Source organism: Ambystoma mexicanum, chromosome 10 (genome assembly GCF_040938575.1).
Source record: "Ambystoma mexicanum isolate Mex_15411 chromosome 10, UKY_AmexF1_1, whole genome shotgun sequence".
In the NCBI taxonomy this organism is placed as follows: domain Eukaryota; kingdom Metazoa; phylum Chordata; class Amphibia; order Caudata; family Ambystomatidae; genus Ambystoma; species Ambystoma mexicanum.
Window position 1 is genome coordinate 1,484,404,489 of NC_090932.1, and position 19,257 is coordinate 1,484,423,745.

Below are 19,257 nucleotides of genomic sequence, written 5' to 3' on the forward strand. Positions count from 1 at the left end.
CTGGCAGTAATTGTACTCGCAAGGACAATGCACCAAATCAAATATTAGGATGCCTAGGAATCGGGGCACCACTCACCTGATCAAAGGACTAAGGGAGGTCCGATCGGATTACTAAGGACAACAAAGGACCCTCGTGGTTGGTGATTTCGGCAAAACTGCCCGCCTCGATATATGGACCCTCGTCAAGATGCCGTCTCGGACCGCGTGCTCACCGTCCAGGGATCGAGTCATGCAGTACTGTTGAGGTGTTGTGTCTCATCCAAGAAGGGGCCCCCTTTCTCACCGTCTGATCCTGGTCCAATCCCCACGTCAACACTTCAACAAGATGGCATCAATCTTGAGGGTCTCTATTCGGGCGCCATCTGTAAAAACAAGGAAATATCGAGGCTGAGTACCACAAAAGGAAATACACCAATCACGGGCTAGAAAGATTCACAGATCTTTAATCTGTATAGTTACAAAGAAACACAGATAGCTATCTAGCTCTCAACACCCCGCAATGAGTACCAAAGAGAAGAGAGAGAGTGCTGGACATCTAAACATTCGTGCTTTTATACAATTTTCAGAAATTGTCCAGCCCCTCTACATGTTAATAATCTGCAGTCTAGAGTTTGTGCCTAGTTCACATACAGCTTATACAATAATATGCAGAAGGATTACATGAGTTTGCCTTTCCATCAATGTTACAATGGTGATGTATATTCTCGGATTCACAGTAAGCCTTTGTCTATATCCCTTCACAATGTAGTTTGGCCTGTGTCCACGCTTGAGATTTACTCTGCATTGTCCCAACGTTTACACAGGGATGACTCTTTTGTGCGTAGACAATGTTAGGACAATAGTTCATGTATAGTACAAGGTCTCATTACCTAGTCTAAACAGTCGGCCCTTGCACAGTCTAACCATTAACAGAACTCAAAGGTCGGGAGCTTGTTTGCAAGTTGAAAACACAGTCCACCATTTTAGAACAGAGAATATACAAACAGAAATCAAAATGGCGGATGATTCTAAAATGGCGGCAAAGTCGATCCCAAAATCGGAACTTTGCGACGCGGTTTTCCCCATATATCGACTAGGCTTAGGCCAATATAAATCTAAAGGGGGCACTATATGATATCCCATTTAACAATGGGACCGAGACAGCGCTGATCGCCCTCAAAGCACAGATCGACGAGCTGAGAGACAAGGGTAAGGCAGCCTTGCCACTCCTCCTTGACCTCTTAGCAGCATTCAACTTGGTAGACCACAAGGTCCTATGTAACCGCCTCGACTCAGCAGCACACTACTCTCAGAATGCAAAAGTCTGGATACAATCATTCCTAAACAATAGGACGATGAGAGTCTTCTCGCCCTCAGCTGCTGCGGACCCCATACCCATTATTTGTGGAGTGCCCCAAGGCTCATGTGTCTCCCCCACAATGTATAATATATTCACTAAGACCCTTTTTGATGATCTGGTTTGTCTCGGTATCACCTACACTAATTATACAGATACCCAGATTCTCATTCCACTTACTGGGGATTATGATATGGATTTGGCCTTGGTGAATAGAATATACCTCATCATCCAGGCATGGATGGCTGTCCATGGTCTATGCCTGAATGATGACAAAACCAAACTCATCATTCTGGATACCACGCCCAATCTAAACAAACTTGGCCTCAAATACACCACATTCAACATTGATGACAACACCATCAAGTTTGCCCAAGAGGTAAAAACACTAGGTTTTTACGTGGACTGCAGCCTCACCTTTACCAAACAGGTAAATTCCATGGCCTCTGCCACGGCCTACACATGCAAATTGATTAGAGCAGGCAAACCATTTTTATCTAAAATCAGCTGCATTACTCTGGCCAGAGCTCTAATCTTGTCCAAGTTGGACTATTGCAACGCCCTATACCTAGGTGCCAATAAATCTATCATCAGAAAAATCCAAACTCTACAAAATACCGCTCTTAGAGCAGTAGTAGGCACAGCTAGGAATGAGCACATCTCTGAAGCACAGAGACAAAACAACTAGCTCTCAACCAACGACAAAGTTTTACTTAAAACGGCTTCACTCACTCACAAGTGCCTCAACACTGCGACACCCTGCTATTTTATAGATGGATTTAACAGAAAATCCTCCAACCGACCCACCAGAACTGCCAACTCTAACTGCCTCCTGGTCCCAAGATTCAAACTGTCCAAAGCTGGAGGTAGCAGCTTCCCAGTCAAAGTCACCCAGTTCTGGAACTCCCTCTCTTTCTGAGGGTGAACCAAACTTACTCCATCTTCAGACACAACATTATCAACTGGCTCAAAGACCATTAATTACAGGCCAGCCACTGCACAACCCCCCCCCTCTCTCCTGCACTGCGATCGACCACTCACGCTAGACTGCAAATAGACCACCTCAACCAAACCCCTCTCTATCTAAATAGCCTCTTACCCTGTCCTAAATACGTATATACCCTGCTTTGGTAATATATACACTCTGTTATCGTAATGTAATTTCTAAACTGCAATGTAATATCTAACTGTATCAAACTGCATCATAATCTCAAACTGTATCATAATTGCGTAACCTGTACATTTTATGTACCCTGTTATTGTAATGTAATCTCTAAACTGCAATCGAATATCTAATTGTATGAAACTGTATCATAATTGTGTAACCTGCTAATAAGTAACTATGTAACCCTAAGCCGAAAATATTCATGTACCTGCGCCCTGATACCCTTGGGTCTGGCGCGCATTATAAATAATAAAACAAACAAACAATGGCGTATACATTGTTTAGTTGGAGTTTTTGTTTGACTCTACATTTTCAAGGTGCTAATTGTAAAATGAGGTGACAGTACATTTGGAATTGTTGTTAATGTTCATGAACCTTGAATTTCTTATTTTCCAGATCCGTGATTCAATCCTGGGTCGCACAGATTTATAAACCAGTCATTAACAGTATTATTACCTTTTGACTTTGTTCTATCAGATGTTACGTAATTGACATTTCCCGGTCATTCTTTGTGTATTGCACAATTTCAGGAATTGCCCATGTGTGCTGTTTCATTACGTTAATTTCTTCACTTTTGCAGAAACTGTTGCATCAACTAAATTCTTTTTCATGTTCACAAAAACTCTTATATCAACTTAACTTTTCAATCAACAACCAATTTCTCATACCAACTTGATTCATATTTCCTTCACTTCAAATTCTCCAAATGTGTGTGCCAAAAAAAAAAACATAATTTGTTATTGATTCAATCATGAATAACTTTTAAAGAAGGCATACCATTGACTTTACTTTTAAATAATGTCATAATTACAATACACCATATTGCCTAAATACCAAACACCCTGCAATAAAAATGGCATATACTTATACTGCAAAATACTGTTAGAGAGGAGGGACAGCTGACGTGTTCTAATTGGTTGGTGTACACATACTCCAATGCTTATGAATCCCCTTAGGATGTTCTATAACCATCAGTGTTTAAGCATATTATTTTAGGAGGAGATTGGCCTAGAATATCTAAAGGTAGCATCACGTGTCAGTCCACAATGTGAGGTTGGCATCACAGCCAATTCCTGTGTTTACATGGGTTTTTGCACTGTTGGTCACTTTGAACATGCCAGCTCTGATTGCTGTAGCATGTTGCGCACCATGGCAGACACCTGCTTGGCATAATGCTTCCTGTGCCATTCATAGCATGCCTTAACTGGTGTCACGCATTGATTTCTTGATAGGTTGGACTGCAGATTTTGCCAGTGGACGGCAATCCACACAAGTCCTCTGCCATAATTTGCCATCCAGGCGGCGTCTTCAACCTTGTCAGTTCCTGTGATGGCTCTTACATCTTTACAGCAGGAGGAAGGGACTGCACGGTGATGATGTGGCAGGCCAATTTACAGTAAGTTAAAGGCAATCAAAATAGACACTAGATAAATATTGCAACTTGGAACCATTTGTCGGTCACAGTTGCCCACTGGGCCCATGTCTTATTCACCGGTATGCAGTCCTGAGGTTTTAACCAATAGCACTTTGCATGTTGAATCTTGTAGTTTCATATTTTACGTTACAGGTATGGGTCTGCTTCTGCCAGCAGCATGCAAAGTCCAATTTGTTTAAAAGCCATTACTGGCTAGAAATCCCTTTGATAAAATGTGGTGAGTTGGCCATTATGCAGTTCTCATAATCCGGCTTCATTTTTAAATTGCCACTGCAGATTGACCCAGATGAAATCTATTGAAGTCTTTGAAATGTCGAAACACACGCATTCACAGTAACAGCCCAAAGCTTTGTGCTAGGTGGAAAATACATCCCACCCCCAGTAGGCTGTGAAACATTCCTTTGAAAAGCATTTAAGTCAAGACAGTGGGAGAGTTGAAAGGGACAGAAAAAATGCAAAACTTTTTCTTCACCTATCTACAAAACAGTCAAAATATTGCAAGTAATACCAGCATTATGGCATCCTTTGAGATTTTATTTATTAACTGTGTGTATCTAGTTGGCCAGGGCTTAACATATGTCCCTCTCCAAAACTCTGCTTTGTTTGCATGTCATTGAATGGTTGCAAATAAATTACACTTTATTTGGAATGTTTTTGAATTCAGCATTTAAAGGAAAATGACCAAAAAGAGCACCACTAATTCCATTCTTACTACCCTTATCCCCTTGCTCCTTGCCATGCCATAATAGGCATTGGTAAAGCCAATGGGTTTGTCTTTTTTATAGGTGTACTGTTAGTTTGTGGTCGGAAAAAAGGTTGGAGGGATGAGCATTGGAGTGTGTATGACAATGGAATGACAATGGATGGATGGGTTGATACGCGTTATTGCTTAAACAAATGCTGAAAGCAATTGTGTGAATGGGTGTGTTGGTGAATGTATTTGGGGGGATGGGAGAAAAAAGATGGATGGGAACAATTGTGTTGACAGGTGGATGGGTATGGTTGACAAATGGGCGAAATTGTACATATGCATTGGTATAAATGGGTCTTTGAGTGTGATTAGATGGATGGATGGATTAGTGGGATTGAATGAGTGTGATTAGGTGGATGTAGGTATGAGTATGAATGGTTGAGACTGTGTGGTGGATGTGAATGTGTGGTTGATTTATGCAGCAATTTATGTGTTGATTGGTGGATAAGTTGGGTAGTAGAAAAACGTGGTGAAAAGCCAATTTACAGTCAGTTCTGTTTACAGGACCAAATCCAATACACAGGTGTCCATTCATCAGCCATGCACAGGAGCATAGTACCGCATTTTCATGGTGCCTATGTCAAAACATACACCACTATTTTTGCTGTAAAACTAATTCATGATGCTGCCCATAATATATAACAGTGCTGCAACTGTAAAGCACATAAATGTTGATGCTTGCTGTGTTTACAATATATTCCAACATTACAGTGTAAAATACTTTAATGAATGTGCGCACAATACATGTCAACACTTCCACTGGAAAACACATACTCCTGATGCCTACAATATATGCCAGCTTTGTCCTGTACAAGATTTTCACCCTCACTGTGTCCAAGTATATTCCAGCATTGCCAGAATTGCACCCGTGAAGAAAAGGTTCATGCTGCCTGTGGACAAATATGGCCATATGGCCATATTGCTATTGTAAACCATTTCCATGAAAGTGCCCACAATATATTCCAACATGCCACTGTAAATCCCAATCAGGGTCATGGGGGTCATTATGGACCCTCAAATCTATGGCTGAGGCAGGATTAGAGAGTCAGTGTTGAAAGTTGGAGGAGAACTCTGGTGTTGGAGTGGATCTTGGATGCAAAAGCAGCCTCTAGCAGTAAACACATTGGGTCAGACTGGCCATAACAAAATCTCAACACCCCATTGGCTGCTTTAACTATCCTTTCTACATTCACACATGACTGTAATCTCCTTGCCCCTCAGTCTTCACTCATTGGATTTTAGGAAGTGAACTCTCCAAAGTGCAATTGTCATATGGGCCTCCTTTGACTCGAGTCTCACTGCAGTCTTTGCATTTGTCAGATCATGGTGCATTCCCTTAACCCACTCCCTCTCCCCAATTCACACACATACGCCCATGCGCAGGCTTATTCACACAGGCTGTGAGAGAATGCAATCTGTGCAGGTGGGCAGTCCCAATGTTTTGTTATTTTTATAAATGAAATTGGTGCTAACTGAAAATGATGCTGGTAATTCTCCTTCAGAAAGTGAGCACTTCTAAACAGGATCCTTTAATAAATGCTCCAAGCTGAACAGTATAGTGCAAGCATGAAACTCTGCTGATACTGTCTAATGACACTTCCAAAAGCAGTTTTGTAGTTTGGCAACCTGGCAGTTACAGAATAGCATGTGCATTTATGCAAACAGCATGGCTGTAACCTAAAGCTCCAGTAGGCAGCAGCTGCCCTTAACCTTGGGCAACCTTGATTCAAATTATATATAATTGTGTACCCCCAAGACCTGTTGGAAGATTATGTGAAAAACCAAAGGGTGTTTCACAACCTGGTCCCTGGGGATCACGTACTGGGGTGGCCAGGGTAAGCCCATCACTTTTGGATCCCGACTCTGGGGGTGTACAAGTGAGGGAAGATCATATGGGTAGGTGGGCCTCAGGGAGTGGGGGAGAAGCACCAATGGTGATACGCGGTATCCTCCTTTTTCCACAACCCATGTAACCCCTATCCCTGCTTATTTTATGGGAAATTACAACTCCCATTATTCCTCCCCACTTTACTTGACACAATTACTGCACCAAGGAAGATGAGGAATGAGGCTAAAAGGATTACCTCCCCGGACTTGCATTGGTCCTGCCCCTGTAATGATGCCAGGCAGAGTCAGGCATGTACCTCTAACAATGTACACCACCTACTTATTAACACTCCTTGTGAAGATAAAATGTGGCGTGCACAGGCACACTTTGAGTGAGGCTGGGTATTAGAAGGAACAGCTCTTCTGAGGCTGATGCAAACCAGGCTGTGGAAGGCCAACAGGCTGATCAAAAGTTGAGAGGATCAAACGAAATCCAGGCAAGATTTGTGAAATGTTATGAAATTTCTAAAGATATTACAAGCGGAGATCAAAGGAAACCGCAAGAAGAAAAGAAAGTTGAATAAAAGAAAAGTGACATTTGTGAACTGTGAAATATGCCAAGAAGGCAAAAGTGAAATATAAGAACTTTGGGAAAAGGCCAAGAAGGCCATTGAAAGAGAATAAGAACTACAAGTACCAAGAGGCATTGGTGCTGCAAGGTGAATTGAAGGATTGTTGAAAGATAGGTCAAAGTGGTCATGCAGAGGTCTATGTAAATTCCTTGCAGTTTTGAAAGTCTTCAATAGTGGAAAGATGTACGAGGTAAAACATGGGGCAGGGAACCCCTTCGAAGGAAAGACAGGCTAGAGCCCGGCAGAGGGAAGAAGCCTGTGCAGAACTATGAGAAATTGAGAATATATGAACTGAGTATTGTTGGCAAGGCGGGCGAAGCCCGAAGAAGTGATTGAACTATCAAAAGTTAAAAACCTAACATTGAACTGTTGAATTGTACCAGTAAGCCAAGTATGCAAGACTAGACAGAACTGTGCCATCCACCCATCCTTTGTTTTTTGAGAGACTCCCTAGACCCTGTGGGGTTGAACCTGGGGAAGGGAGTTGGTGCTGAAGCCATTCCGACATTTCCTTTTGAGACACTATTTTCATTTTGTATTCCCTTAGCACATTTATTGTTCTAAGAAGGAGGTTAGGTTTTCTTAGTATAGGCCTTTTTAGTTTGAACAGACTGACTTAGACGTATTTATTTTTGTTTAATGGCCAAGATTACTCCCATTTTAGAGTTAGTGCCAGTTAGGAATCCTACCATCCCAATCAAAAGTGTAAATAAAGGTTTTCGAAACTTGTATCCCTTGTGTCTGTGTCTACTGCTTGATACCATGCCTTCCTCACAATTAGTAAATAGAAACCATACCTGGTTTGATTTATATGGGGATCTATGGGAGTATATAATTATACTGGGAAAAATTCTTTTGATGTAATTGTATGATCAGCCTGCTTTCTAGTGCTTCATTCAAATATCAGAGTTTTGTTTACCCCTGTCTGGAGCAGAGAATCACCTAAAACAAACCATTTGGGTTCAGCCCTAGAAGGCTCTTTGTTCTCTCTTGGAAGACGGGTCACCTTCCCAAGATGACAGGATTTACCCCAAGATAATTAGCTGGGATCCACTGCTACGAAGGCAAGCCTGTCAGGTCAATGAAGAGGTAGAACCAGGGTGGTCCTTTTTGGATTCTCTTTCATGTAAGGCAGACAGGGGAGCAGGAGGAGTTAGAGTAGATCAGCAGATACGTTACAGTTAAGTTAGGGGTTCCAGCATATTGGGATTTTGTGAGACACTCACACTTCCTGTGCCTCATCCCCACTTTCTGCAGACGAAGAACTCTGGGACTGACATCACCAGGGAAGGATTCTTATCACAGCAGCTAGGATTGGTCCCTAGCAGAAGGCTTGGAATGTACCAATCCACGTGGAAAATAACGATACCAGGGGGTGACCCACCTTCTTATTAAGCCATATTTGGATATCAGAGAAAGGTTTCACCTGGACTCTTTTGAGGTACAGTATGGCCAAAATCCTCCGCTGTAGATGTGTAGCTAAAGACTTACATGGAAGCATCAAGATCTTCCATTCATCCATCCCAGAAGACCATTTGGGGTGAACTGCTGTTTGGACAAGGCATGTCTGTTGTCTGAAGACTGATAACCAGGATCCTGCTCACTAGAGGTGGCAGTTCCTGCAAGTGCTCTCTGGCAACCTTTGTGGCTGGGCAGGGCAGAATAAGGACCCACCTTATCACTGGAGACCTTGGATGGAGTCCCCCAGCACTCAAGAAGCCAAAAAGCAGTTCTAGATCCAGTTTTCTGCCTCAGACTGCTTTCAGGCCGACTCAACTGCTTCCTAGTAATTTTCGAGACACTGCAGGACCCCTAGAGCTGCCGTAGGCACTCACTGTTCAAGCTCCTGGCTCGACCATCAATGCCTGTGCACCAGCTGCCTTTGATATATCACCACTGCAGAACTGCATCTTATCACCTTGATCTCATTGAATCGACTTGATCTCTTCGAGCCTCCAACTCAACCATCACCTGCCTGTTTTTGAGGCAGTTTGGGTCGATCACCACTACATTAGCACACCTCATCGTTGGAACACGGCAAACGGACTTGATGAGCTCAACGCCGACTCTATCCATTAGGAGCACTCAGCTCAACCGTCTTGATGCCCACTCAACCCATTGGAAAGAACTAAGAAACCGGATCGACACTGTCGAGCCACCCAAGAAGATGAGAAAGGTATTCACAGTGTTTGCGTCCCTGTGACCTGGTTTTAAGGGCCCTAGTGACAATTTAAGCTGCCACTCCAAACTGTTTTAAAGAATATCCTTGAACTTGAACATTGCTGCAGAAACTATTGCCTGTCTACCCCCTGTCTTCAGACCCAGAGTGCCCCTTTTCATGCAACAGTCTGCATAGTCTGTGTCTTCTTTTATAGGGGTGGGATATTAGTATTTTTCTTAGTGTGTTTGTATTTTTACTTTAATTAAAGACTTCAATTATTTATAGAACCTTTATTGTATTGGACATCTCCTTTATTTTGATATCACAGTACTATTGTTTTTTGGATGCTTCCTTGCTAACTCAAATCCGTTTTGTAGATTGTAGTCTGCCCTCGGCCCATGCTACCATTCGCGGTGAAGGAGATCACTGCTCGTTTTTAATCAGTATGAGGCTGAGTAGGAGTTGCAACCACTACTCGTCCCTCGGCCCCTGCAGAACAATAGTCTTTTTGTCACACACAAGCACATTCACTCATCAGCACACATTCAAACTTTCTTGCACGCATATGCATCACATTCACAACACACACAGAAACGTATTTCCCATTTTTTTTAAAGTAACTTTTCTATTATGATGCAAGTTTCATTGCTCAGGACTTTTCTCTTCTGGGGCACCAGAACAGTAATAGAGGTAGCTCGACATGGGGCCCGTGGGTAGACGATGGACAATACAAAAATGACACCGGTGCAGCACAGATGCAAAGATGCTGGCATATGGGTGCACAAAACAACAATTAAAATAAATCTGAGTTATCGTACAGTTCCTCCTCTGCTCTCACCGAATGCTTGGTGTATGCTTCGAGTCCCAGTAAGCTGCATGGTCACAGTTACAGACATAAAAAAAGGTCTACAGAATTTGCTCAGCCAAAGGTGAACATAATTCAGAACCTAATACATATGTAGTTTGATGACACAGAGTTAGCAATAAGCAACAGTAATAATAACACAGGCGCGATTTAATGCAGCCCTAAAATTGAAAACACATAATGCACTATGGAAACAAAACATGCCTTGAGCAAATCTCTCAGGCCCTTAAACTGCTGCACTTGCTCGTACAAAAAGGGAGCTGCTGTAGCCAAGCTTTCTATAGGATGCATTTGTTATGCATGACAGGTAATCTGACTGGCACTAGGGCCCCTCTCCAAAAAGTATCTTCATGAGCCCTGGCAATGGGAAAATCTCACTCTAGCCAGACCTAAAAATTATGTTTGAGATTTTTATCTTTTTCGATTATTTGAAAAAAATATAAGAAAGAAAAATATAAAACTTGAAATGCAAAGACCTCTTTACGCTGGTAAGCCCTTCCTATTTGCTTGCAAATTGTGCTTCCCTCACCCCAATTGTCCCATTTAATTTATAAGAAGCCTGAATATTATCAGCATAACCATGCCATTAATGCACCCCAACAAGGGTGTACCTGACAGGGAAACATGTGCAAACTGCTATTCTAGGTTTTTGATGAAGGTATAAACACTTGCCCAAGTGGCAGACTTACAGATTTGTACAAGAGGCATTCTTCTGATGAAAGCAGTACATTATGCCTTTGCCCTTTTAGAACCTTGGTGCACATAATGTGTTATCTACTCTTTAGGGGAAGAGTTCTTTGAGATGTTCGATTTGAAGCTAAGTTACCAATTTAAAGCTAGGTTAGCAGGTAGGGTTTTCATATTTGATATCTTTTGGACGCCTAAGGGACACCTATAGTGTACTGGGAAGGGGATACCGATTTCATCAGTCTCTAAAACAGGCGAGTAGCCCCTGCATTAAGTTTAATCTTCTGAGGAAATGGATGCAGACGAGCAGAGGACATGCAGCCCTTGTGCCAAAAGAAAAGACCTGAAAAGAGTGTGCTTAATGACTTCACCCTTACCATATTGTGAAAGAATGCCAAATCTGTCAAGATTTCAAACAGTAAAACCCTAAAGGGCAATCACAGGCATTCGGAACGCTGGCTAAATGAGGTACTTACTCTGCATCAGAGGCAGAGTCACCAAAGGCTTTGGCATCTGCCCTACGCAAGAACAATCTTTGCAGAAAAGGGCAACATCCGAACGGCAGGTAAGGGGTTTGAAATAAAAAGGTGAAACCGCTTTGAACTGCCGCCAGTGCAACCTTTTTCAGGCAATGTCTCGCTGAGATGGAAGACGATGCATTCCCTGGCAGTGCAGTCTATGTGGGCACAACCTCCATCGATTGGCCGCAAAGACGTTAGTGGACCCTATGCCAACAAGCTCTCCGGAAGTGGCAGCACAGGTTCTGCCAGAAAAATTCCAGTTGCGAGTCACCTGCCGACTTCCCCCTCTGTCGAAAGCAAAAATGATGTCACCAACGCACTCGTCCACAAAGCACTTGTCAAGAGCACGAATCTCGACATTAAAGGAATCTGAACAAGCGGCAAACATATGGAAAATCACAGAAAAAGAAAAGGATTCAAACTTCTTGTGCAGAACATTTCCCTTAATCGGCTATTGCAACTTTCTCCCCTATAAAATGGTTGGATGATCTGCTTGATACATTCGATTGACAAGGATCATTAGGTTTGTAGTATTCTGATTTGGAAGGAATTAGTTCACTCCATGATTCCTTCTCGTTGGCCCACAGATAAAGAACATTGCTGCAGGAATTTGCCTTGTGTATCCCACTCCCTGCTGAACTCCTCATCCAAAACAGCCACTGAGGATGCAGCACCTGACATCCATGCAAGTTTGTTAGGCACACTTAACAACAGCCGATGCCACATGTTGCTTGGCAAGTGCCAGTAGCACTGTGGCTGCAACCCAGGGCACAGCCACCACCCCTGTGAGTCCCATGTCAGCCTCTTCCTCAACCTCCAGCAATTACTGGGTAACTGCAAGTGTCAATTAAAGCAGTGGCTGCATGCCTCAAATAACCTCTGCTCATCCCGAGAGCCAAGCCCTCTTGACAGGAAGTAGAAGACCAGCCCAATGGGGACAACTGCAAAGGAAGAGGCCCTTCCACCAATTTTGTATCCTGAAAGTTATCCACCCAGAAGTACACAGTGACTGAGGATAAGGGCATACTGAAAAGTTTTACGGTAGAGACACATCTAAAGGTTTGGCCCCCGATTGAAATTGGGGTGAGCCATACTGCTTCGTTTTTTGATTTGGACGCAAACACCACAAGCCAGCCACATCCATTCGATACTTGAAGATGCACGGGAAGAAGGTGCCTTAAACATGAGGAAACCCTTTTCTATCCTCTTCTTACAATTGGAATGAAAAAGAAGTTTAGATCTCCGGACTCAGCGCCTTTGTGGTTGACCAAATCTGGAATCAGTTAACTCACCAGCCGTTAGGTTCCATCTTATTAATCAATTTGCACAATGCTCTCTTTCCCAGTCAGCGAATTAAGGAAAGCATTCACATTTGCAAAATAAAGTGTTAGCCTCTATTCTATTATTTTGAAGGTAAAAAATGAGTTGCCAATCCTCATACGATAGGACCGTGTGATGTGGACCTACCAGAAGGGAAACAAAAGCAAGCTAGGGAAAACTGCTCTCTGGCGTACCATAGAGACAGGGATGGATGTTCAGGAAACTTATCTTAAACAAATGGAAAATGGGGCAGCTCTTCGCAGCTCTGGCCTTAAGTTTCAGAGAAAATGCTGACATCCCTTTTGAGAGACAGAAATGAGGAGACCAAGCAGATCATCCAGACAGATCCAGAGACTGCACGTTCCCTGGTCACACTACAACAGCACATGTTCTTTTAGCCTTTTCTATGAGCTAGAGGAAGTTCCACCCTGAACAGGGGTTTGGTGACATATACAAATAGGATGCCAACAATACTACCCGACTTAATCGAAAACAAATTAATTATAGGATTTCAGATAATCTAGAAAATGGTGGCGTATGACCCATTCAAGGCTTGGTCAAGCAAACAAACGTGACTCGCCGCCATTTTGCACCGTAGTGGAAGAAACACCTATTTTCCAGAAATCTAGGTATCCATAACAGACAATTGACTGCTATCTCTGCTACGCCAAGGCCATACATGGCACTTTATGGTGAAGCCCCCTATCATCCTTTCTCAGTCTGGCCTTTAACATTGACACTCAAATTGCAAAAAGAACTGCGCCCCTACTCGCCATGGTTGTGGTCTGTTGAAAGAGTACAAACACACAGTGTCCTAGACTCATTGAATGTTCTATAAAATGAGTGGGTTTCAACTTTGGATGGTGTCCAGGGGACGGGAGTGTCCTCCACCCTAGGGCATGAACGTTTGTTCTGTTTAGAGTGCAACTTCTTTTGCCAGGGTTGTTTTTCTTCTGCCCTGCAGCCAAGATATCTACAGCATTTTTTAATATTGGTTTATTTTGTATCTGGAATTGAGGTGTGCTACACTACAGGTGTTTGTTTTCGGGCTGCTGACAGAGGGCCTCTAGCTCAGCTGAATCAGGGAGTGCATTCACGCTTTTTCTTGAGAAAAAGACAAATGGAATTTGAAGGTCCATCCTGGACTGTGGGATGTTTTGACCCATTCCAATGTGTCCCAGTGCATCACTTTAAAGGGTGAAAGAAATAGCCCAAAATGGATGCTAAAAACCGAAAATGCCTTTTAAAATGTAGCTCTGCAAGCTTCAAAAGTGCTGTTTTTGGTGCCAGATCCATTTATTTTTCATTGAATCATTGGGACTAAGAAGGGTACTGGAATGTCAGGATCATTTAGTGTGGCCAGAGGAACTGGGCCTCATTGAGTGACAACAGTTCTGAATTGTATCTAAGGAAAAGGCAGTCCTGGATACATGTACACAGACTGCAAACAAATTCCAGTACTCGAGGGAAAAACTGGTGCTGAATAAAATGTATGTGCTGCATAGGAAAAGCGGATTTAAAAGAACTCAGTTTAATGTGTTTTTCCAGGAAGAAAGTGCAAAATCGCCTATCTGGAAAGCATGTTTTTGTCTGAAGGTTTAATTCTTTCAGAATGATTAAGGATTGCTAATGTAAAAATCCACCTATAAACTGTGTTCATTTTATATGTTTTAATGAAAGATGTAGATAACTTAAAGTTAAAACCCAGTCTTGAGTTAATTATCTATTACAATTCTGCTTTGACAGTCCTCAGCCTGGGAAAGTTGACACTTCAGATTGACACTTCACTGCTGGCAGGAAGGCCTAATTGCTGTGGGGAGGTCTTGCATAATCATGACAAAGGACTCATCAGACTTTCGTCTGGGCCCTAGGCCAAGACAATGGCAGGCTTAAACACTCTTTCCTACAGGGGAGGGGCAGGATGTTCTTTTCTCTGGGAAGAGCCTTCTCATTGAACTTCAAGGGACTTGCCATTTGCTCACCCTTGCGAAGGAAAGAAAAATAAACCTGACATGGATTTTGAATTTAAATTGCTTATTTTGCCACAGAACTTCATGACATTTAACTTGGGGGCAAGAATAAGTGAATGAGTGAAAAGTACATACATATAAATTTGAGCTCATGCTAGCCAGTTGAAAACTTGGTAGGATTTCTTACTGCATAAGGAACAAAAGTTAGGCAAAAACACTAATTCTGCAGAGACTATTAATGCTGCAAATCTAATATTGTGTACCCATGTTCTAGGGGTGATTGCACATATATGTACCGAGTTAGGAATTGTAAGGCCAAACCTTTATGATTCAAATTGCTAAAATTCCACAGAAAGACAAGACCAGGTCTCACCGACGTGGGAGTTGGATGTAAATGTAACCCACAAAATATGTAATGTATGTGTCCGATTTCATTAGAGGGCATAAGTATACAAATATGTGTTTGTGGGAAAGTTACATTTTGGTCCAAATAACTGTGGGAGTTTCCCAAGTCACGTCATAAAATATGACAACTCTTTCTGTCATCCAATCGGCAAAGAGCAAGGAGGGAACTGTGCCTTTGACCACTCATAGCCTTGTGGGTATGGGTGTTAAGCCTGCCCCTACCATAAACTGAGTGATGTCACTTGGCAGGATAAATAAGGGACCTCACAACACAAACACACTGATTCCTGACTCCATCCTGATTTCCGCGTGACGCCCTGTTCCAGAATACTTAATCTTGTGCTGATCCAGACTACTTTGCAAAACCAAGGCATCAGCATTTGCTGAACTCTTTTTCAGCTAGGCCCAAATCCTGAAACCATCCCAAACTTAAGGGAAATAATTCTGATTCAGTCTGGCTTGCTATCATTAATGCTTGCCTGCTGAAACTCGCCATCCCGCTGATCTGCAGTGTCCAGCAACCAGAAGGGCCAGTCCAATCCAGTCCAGTTTGAGGTGCCAGTCCGTTGACCAGAACCGCCCAGCTGACCTATTCCGCCAGAGGTGCCCTGCTGCCTGTAGACCCAATCCGTGATGACCAGAACCTGGCGGTCCAATCTTAAATTACAGTGGACTGTCTCCTAGTAACCCATATATGACTTGTCCTATCACAATCTATAACCTATCATATCTTTAACTTAAGAACTTGTAATAGTGTCACACCAGTCTTGAAACCTTGCTTTGATTTCTTGTGCTAGTGATAATTTCTTTTAAATCCTTTTGTCTTGTGAAATCCCAAACCCTTAAAATCATCCCACGGGTAATCCGACTGAGTCCTCCAAGGTGGACACAGAGGTGCTGGGGTTGGTTCCCACTGACCACTGTGGACCTTACTGTGTTTCAAACTGGTAACCAGCCTGAATACCCTAGTTTAGAGCATAATTGTCATTGTAAAAATTGATTTCTGTTTTCATTTATGCGCCTTTATTTTCAAATACACCTCTCATTCAAACTCATATAACTTCCTCAATTTTATAGCTAGAGACTTAATTCCAACTCTGACTTAAACCTAAGACCTGTAGCTACATCCTCAACCAAAAACAGTGTATTTGACTCGTTTTTCTTAAAAATCACATAGTGAAATTTAGGCGGGAATTTGCCATTTTGCAAATGTTTTACACATGTGTTTTGCCATTCAAAGTATTTCCAAACTTCTAATCTGATTCAAAGTGTGTTCTGCTGCTCATATTTTAGCTTATGTTTGTTAGGATCTTTTCAGTGTTGTTCCCATAGGAATTTATATCAATTTAAGGATTTTTGCACACTTTTCATTTTTTTTTCTCAGCTATTTTCGACTGTCAATTTAAAAGTGTAAAAGTTCCAAAAACGTTTTCTGTCTTGTTTGGGGAGGGAACATTGTTTTCAAACCCTATACACTGTTCTTTATTCCTGAATACCTGCTGCTTACTTACATCTTGTAGAATTGCTTATTTGTGAGTTGAGAACTTTGCAGGGGGAAATTAACTTAAGCGCTACCTTTTCAACAAGCCAAAACTGTTCTTTTCTCTTGTGTTTTATATTCTGTGTTGCTAAAAGTGAATTCGATTGCATTACCTACTTTCTTATTTGTATTGTCACCATATTGGTGATTGCTGCCCCATATATTAAAACTTGAGTTTGATTTGAATTTTAAATAAATAAATATTACCTTTACCAACCAGCCTGATTCCTGGTCCATTGTGACCTGGGGGTATGTTGAGAAGGGGTGTGATATGAGTGGTATATCACTCAGAATATTGAACCTATAGACACATTAAATAAATATTTCATTTGTGCATTGCATGCTAGGCTGAGACCCGGGTGTATTGCCTGATTGAAATCCTTAACAGGACCAATGTCTTGATGCAGAGGATCATTGTCCTGTTGCAGGCAGAAGATTATCTAACATCCATAGATTTGGAGAATGCATACTATTATGTGGTCAGAATTTCCAAGTAAACCAGATTCTTAGAGCAGCCCCAGGCCTTCTGCTTCTTTCAGCCTTCTCCTTCAAATCACAACATTCTGCAACTCCTCCACCTCAGCCTTACTGTTCTCAGTTCTGGACTCTAGAAAACTAATGCATTCTAATCTAAACAAACCCCTTGTTATACAAAGTGCAAATGGCTTACTTTACAACCACCAGCATGAAGATCTTTATATATCCAATCATATGCCATCACAAATAACACATGCTTACACGTACCAATTCACAAAGGACTCAGTAATGCCCTGGGTTCCTAGTCAGGGAAGAACATTTGTAAGGAAGCCCTTCCTCTTTTTAGTGTTGGGTATTAGGTGGCAGTAGACATTGCCTATATGCCCAAACTATTGCCATGGGAAGTGAAGTCAGGAGAGAGATGGGTTGCGAGAAGAGACACAGGGTATGGGTGTTCTTTCATTTTTTACCCACCGATTGACTGCCCATGAATCTGCTAGTACCTATGCCCATTCGCACCCTCTACCTGCCCCTCCCGACCCATTATACACATCCCTGGGATGTCTCTGAGCTAGCACTGTGCTTTAAGTATTATTATTATTATTTTTTTATCATTTGGTTTATTTCAAACCTTTTGTCATATCTGTTACTTCGCCAAAATACCTAAGTTCCAATTTCAGGTATCAATCTTTCTTATTGTCCTTTTAGGATAAAAGTGGTCTGAATGCCTGCTGTCGTGTAGTTCGTCTCATATGGTGCATAGCTCTCATATTATTTGGCGAGTCAGAGGTCATAGAGGACCTGCTTTAGGAACTTTATGAGGGCAAATATCGCAGGAAAAGAAGCTCCAGACTGGAAAGTATGCCACAGATCTTCAGCCACGTCGGATATTATTTCTAATCAGTCTTCTGGAAGGGAATGACTTCATTGTGTGGGGAAACCAAATCCTGGAGCAATAACACTGTCTTAACCAAGTGTGCCTTCTGCCACATCACTTATGAGGGCAATGTGTATGTTCTTGCATCTGATCCTTGTTCTGAATTCCTGTTATAAACACACATTGGCAAAGGTTGGATTGGCATTAGAAAGGCCTTTACCAGGCACTGCCATACTATACTCAGACTCCAATACCATTTGCCAGCTGTTGCCGTCTTATTGCATGTAGTACCACTATGTCTGCCTGGAAAATGCCTCGACAAAAGCCAAACCTGTTGGCTTTGCCAATACTAGTTTTCTTTGTCCTCACTGAACACACGTGTCTCGTTTTGCCACAACAAAAAGAGTTTCCTTAGACTATTGTACTTTTTGAAAAAGGAATACAAATATATTTAAAAACAACAACCTAGTTTTGATAACTTTAAAGAATACGCACAGCTGGTATAAGGACTTAAGTGTCAAAATCCCATAGACTTCTTCAACAGATGATGCTCGCAGAGCCTTGTGTCATCTCAGCATATTATTTCAGTTGATCTGATAAAAGGTACCAAAACTTGGATTTAGTGTGATTTTATAACTGGACTAACACACCATCAAACAGTTCTTTGTTCAAAAAACACATTTTCAACTTAAACTCCTGATCTTTGTGTATAGACACTGGGCGGATTTAAGGCTAAACTGCCTCACGCTACTGGCAGGGATCCATGAGATTTGACAGATTTGAACTGCTCGAGTCACATTTTGACACCATTTTTTTTAAACAAATTCTTTTACTTCAAAATGTGGGGGTGGGGCAGTAGACCTCCCTCACCTACTCTCTCAAACCCCCTTTCCATAGATCTACCCTCAACACACCATCTATCTTTTTTGCAGTAAAAGGATAGTAAAAAAATTAAGCACAATGAGATTCCACCAGTTTGGAAGTGGCAGCACACCTCAGGTGGTTAGGCCATATGCCTCTCGCTATCTGGACTAGTGGCTGGTAAGGCACTCTGCCACGTAACAGCCCTAAGCACCCCTGCAACAAACGATGACACTATTGACATCATTGAGTTGTTTTATAAACTCTGAAACATCACATCTGATGCTATCACAGAAAACTTCTCAAAAGAGGATAAACTCCAGTCTGGTGCTAGCGTTTTCCCTGACCCCCCTTGCAAGTGGTGATGGTCAGGAATGACTTGGTTCCTTTAGACAATCTCCACTCTGGTGCCAGGACCATCCTAAGG

The 19,257-nt window shown here is 42.2% G+C and overlaps 1 protein-coding gene across 1 annotated transcript in view; it reads left to right on the forward strand.

The window, feature by feature from the left end:
• The window catches only part of CFAP251 (cilia and flagella associated protein 251), a 1,318,836-nt gene that overhangs the window by 1,057,612 nt on the left and 241,967 nt on the right, over positions 1-19,257 (forward strand). The window contains exon 17 of the mRNA XM_069619593.1: positions 3,734-3,897. Within this exon, the coding sequence (XP_069475694.1) occupies positions 3,734-3,897 (164 nt within the window). The remainder of the gene's footprint in view (positions 1-3,733; positions 3,898-19,257) is intronic.